Below are 4,180 nucleotides of genomic sequence, written 5' to 3'. Positions count from 1 at the left end.
GTTAGAATGTTAGAGCTAAAACTAAGGAGCTAGACTGTCATTCAGCTTAGTCCGAGCTGTTCATTTTATACTAACAGAGAGAGAGACATAGAAGTCTCACTGACTTGCACAGTTTACTGCCCACTGACTAGGTCTTGGATAAGGACTTTTTTGTCTTATTCCTAAAAGGTGATTGTGTTCAATTATGTTATGCTCAGAGGTGGAATATATAATACTGACTTCTATCGCATAAAAATGAAATAATGGTGATTATGAATGGAGGAAGAAGTCTGTGGGACAGGAAATTTAAAATAAAATTTTAGAGTTAGATAGGTAAGTAGTTTTAGTTTTTCTTATTTAATTAATTATATAAAGGTAATCGGTAATTGATAAACTTTTTTTTTTCTCCTTAGACTATGAGAAGAAAAAATCAATACCAAGTTTTGTTGACCGCATCTTTGGTGGTGAACTAACTAGTACGATCATGTGTGATCAATGCAGAACTGTAAGTAGATGTGATGTGTACTGGGTTTATTCACTAATATTCATAGAGTAGTTTATCTATTGTTTATTTCAAAAATAGAAATCTCTACCTTCATAGGATATCTTTTTAAACTATTCAGATGTGCATGGTTCTTTGTGGGAAATGTCAGCACTCCTTAATTCTTGAAGAAGTTAAACATTTTGATTTATTTTCCCCAACCCAAAGTCCTCAGTGTTGTGTAATTTTTCATTTCAAATTTTCTTAAGCCTTTGTTTATTTTAAAACCCTCCCCCTACCCCCCATCCCACAGGGCAGGGAGTAGCTTACTCTGTAACATTTACAGTATTTACATTTTTACATTGTCTTTTTTGATTGGTTAAGGTCTCCTTGGTTCATGAATCTTTCCTTGATTTGTCTCTCCCAGTTTTAGATGATCAGGTAAGACTATTGAGTTTATTTTATTCAAGTAGATTTATTTTCCTGTAAGATTTTACTGGGGGAAGCCCTGTTACTCTTTTTAAGTTTGTATATTACTGGCACATGCAGAAATTTTTCTTAATCTGAGGTAGAATTATTTTTAGGATTTGAATAAAGAACAGGGTAACTACTTTTAAAAACAAGGATGAGGAAAAGACGATGTATTCAGAATTCTGTACAAGTAATTACTTTGATTGGTTTCCATACAGGGAAGTGTTTTCCTTATATTAAAATTAATACTTATTTTTGTTATTTAAGACTAACCACGAATCCCTTGCACACCTAAGTTCGTAAATGTTAAAGAGTATTATTTCATTTTTATTTGGTTCCTTTTAAGTAGTAGTAGGAAAAAAGAGATGTTATGAGTATTGGATAACTCATTATTCAACTTCGTATGAAGTATGAGACCTTTGGCTTGTTACTTGGCAATTAGTCTCACCAAACTTTATTTTCTCTTTTTCTAAAACTGTCATATGCATGCAAAGAAAGAAAAGAATAAAAAAGAATACACTGTGGTGACTTATGTAAGTCACTTAGAAAATGTATTTGGAAATGGACATATTTACAGTGTGACACAGCATGTATCTAATAAAGTTCGTTGTATTTCTATTACACTTGCATGTGGCATTGCCTTTTGCTGTTTTGTTGGTTTGCTTGTTTTCTCATTATGTGAAGATTGCTTTCTAGTATATGAGATGAATGAATTTTGTCTTGTCTATTTTCAAATATTGTGGAAAATAAAACCAGTATATAATAGAAGTAGAAAAATATTTACATAGTATGGATTTTTTTCACCAAACGGTAGTTGTAAAATTTTGTTTTTGACCTATGTTATCTATATTTTAAGAGTGGTAAGAAAAGTGTCAATGACAAAAATCTGAAAAAGACAATGGAAGATGAAGATCAAGATAGCGAGGAAGAAAAAGATAACGACAGTTACATAAAAGAGAGAAGTGATATTCCTTCTGGAACAAGTAAGCACTTACAGAAAAAAGCAAAGAAACAAGCCAAAAAGCAAGCCAAGGTGGGTAATTAGTAGGAAAATCATATGCTTCTAATTTTATATTTTGAACTATTGAGTGTGTAGTCTGAATGACGTTGGTTAGACATGTCTGTTATTTTAGATACAGCACTTTCATTTGGCAGTTGCAGAATTTAGCTCATTTAGTATTCTCTGCAGGGAAATTGCTTTGAGTATATGTGAAGAAAACATGCTTTTTAAAAAAAATCCTGCATTGCTTGTAACAAGTATTTGTAGTAAATTTAATTAACTTAATTTTTTGAGTTAGTATATTGATGCTCACAAATTTAAAAATATATAAAGATTAACAATAAATCCCCCTTCCACCAGTGTTTTTTTTTCCCCCCTGCCGCCAAGACGAAGTCTTGCTATCACCCAGGCCAGAGTGCAGTGGCACGATCTGTGCTCACTGCAACCTCTATCTCCCAGGTTCAAGCAATTCTCGTGCCTCAGCCTCCTGAGCAGTCAGGACTACAGGCGCATGCCACCAATCATAGCTAATTTTTATATTTTTAGTAGAGACAGGGTTTCACCATTATTGGCCAGGCTGGTCTCAAACTCCTGACCTCAAGTGATCCGCCCGCCTCGGCCTCCCAAAGTGCTGGGATTACAGGCATGAGCCATTGCGCCCGGCCGACCACCACTTTCCTTTTATGACAAAGATAAACATTTTTGTTTCTTCTTACGTATCCTTCTGGAGTTTCTTTTGGAAAATATGAGCAAATACAAATATGCAGTCTTGGTTTTTTCCCCCCTTTCTTACCATACACACCATTCTGGATTGTATTGTTTGTTTATACTTAGATTCTTGGAGTCCTTTCCATTTTAGTATATAAAACTTGTTCATTTTTTTTTTTTCTTTTTTGAGATGGAGTCTCACTTTGTCTCGCTTTGTCGCCCAGGCTGGAGTGCACATGGCGAGATCTTGAACTGCCTCCCGGGTTCAAGTAATTCTCCTGCCTCAGCCTCTCAAGTAGCTGGGATTACAGGCATGTGCCACCATGTCTGGCTAATTTTTGTATTTTTAGTAAAGACAGGTTTCGCCATGTTCGTCAGGCTGGTCTCTAACTCCTGACCTCAGATAACCTGCCCACTTCAGCCTCCCAAAATGCTGGGATTACAGATGTGAGACTTCGTTCCTGGCGCATTCTTTCTTTCTTTCTTTTTTTTTTTTTTTTCCCACAGTTACATGATTCTGTTTTATGGATGTGCCATAATTCATTTAGCCATTTCTCTGTTGATTTAGGTTGTTTCTAGTCTTTTGCTGTAATGGTCAATGCTCTAGTGAATAACCCTACACATATGTCATCTGTAGGGTAAATTTTGAGAAGAGAGATTGCATTTGTAGTTTTGGTTGATACTAATTGTCCTTCACAAAGGTTGCTCCTGACCCTTGACAGCTGTGTGTTATCAAACTTCCAGATTTTGATTGGTGTGTTAGATGGGAAATATTATCTCAATGCAGTTTTATTTTGCATTTATTTTAATATAAATTAAGCATATTTTTATGTTTCAGAGCCATTTGTGTTTCATTTTCTTTGAAGTTTTTGCTTATATTCCTTTCTCATTTTTTATTCATGTGTTCCTCTGTTTTTACGGAAACATCAGAAAATGTTTGGGTCCCATCCTTTTGGCTGCCCTTCGTTCTTCTGGTATTACAGAGTAGCCTCACGCGGGTTGTTCTTTCAGTTACAACCAGAAATGCTAACCCCTTTGCGTTTTTAGGCATTTCAGTAACAGGAATCTTGATGAAATGCCTTCTTTTCTTCTCTGTTTGGAAGTAGGTTGCAAGTGGCAAGAGTGATTTAAAGGGAGAAAAGTTCTTTACTCTTTTCTGTAAGTGCGGCTACCTTGCTTCTTTGTTAACTTCAGGCCATTTTTTTCTCAGAATACTTTTGTCCATTCCTCTGACCAATCTGCCCTGTACTTGTACATCCTTGAGTTTTCTTTCAGTTTTTTTTTTTTTTTTTTAATCTCAGTGAAACCTTGACCCAATAACTCATATGGATACGTTTATTTCTGTTAGGTGTGTAGTCAGACCCACCATATGGTATAACATTTGACTGCCTGGGTTTAACAGTCTTATTACTCTGCCTGGATTACTTCTCTTAGCACAGAGACCATGTCTTGCATATTTTATTTCTGCAATAGGGTGCTTTTTTGATGGTTGGTGATGGTTTATACCTGATTTCATTTAAATAACTTTTTCTTTCTTTTTT

General features: G+C 35.2%; 1 protein-coding gene across 2 annotated transcripts in view; it reads left to right on the top strand.

Annotated features, from left to right (window-relative positions):
- The window catches only part of USP16 (ubiquitin specific peptidase 16), a 24,520-nt gene that overhangs the window by 9,048 nt on the left and 11,292 nt on the right, over positions 1 to 4,180 (top strand). Inside the window, exons 8-9 of one of the 2 annotated variants that reach the window (XM_011999803.1) lie at positions 845 to 901; positions 1,788 to 1,964. In XM_011999803.1, coding sequence (XP_011855193.1) covers positions 845 to 901; positions 1,788 to 1,964 — 234 coding nt within the window. The remainder of the gene's footprint in view (positions 1 to 844; positions 902 to 1,787; positions 1,965 to 4,180) is intronic. The other variant, XM_011999804.1, reaches the window with a different exon arrangement.

Source organism: Mandrillus leucophaeus, unplaced genomic scaffold (genome assembly GCF_000951045.1).
Source record: "Mandrillus leucophaeus isolate KB7577 unplaced genomic scaffold, Mleu.le_1.0 Scaffold600, whole genome shotgun sequence".
Lineage (NCBI taxonomy): Eukaryota > Metazoa > Chordata > Mammalia > Primates > Cercopithecidae > Mandrillus > Mandrillus leucophaeus.
The sequence above is the reverse complement of the archived record's forward strand: the minus strand, read 5'-3'. Positions and strand labels throughout refer to the sequence as shown.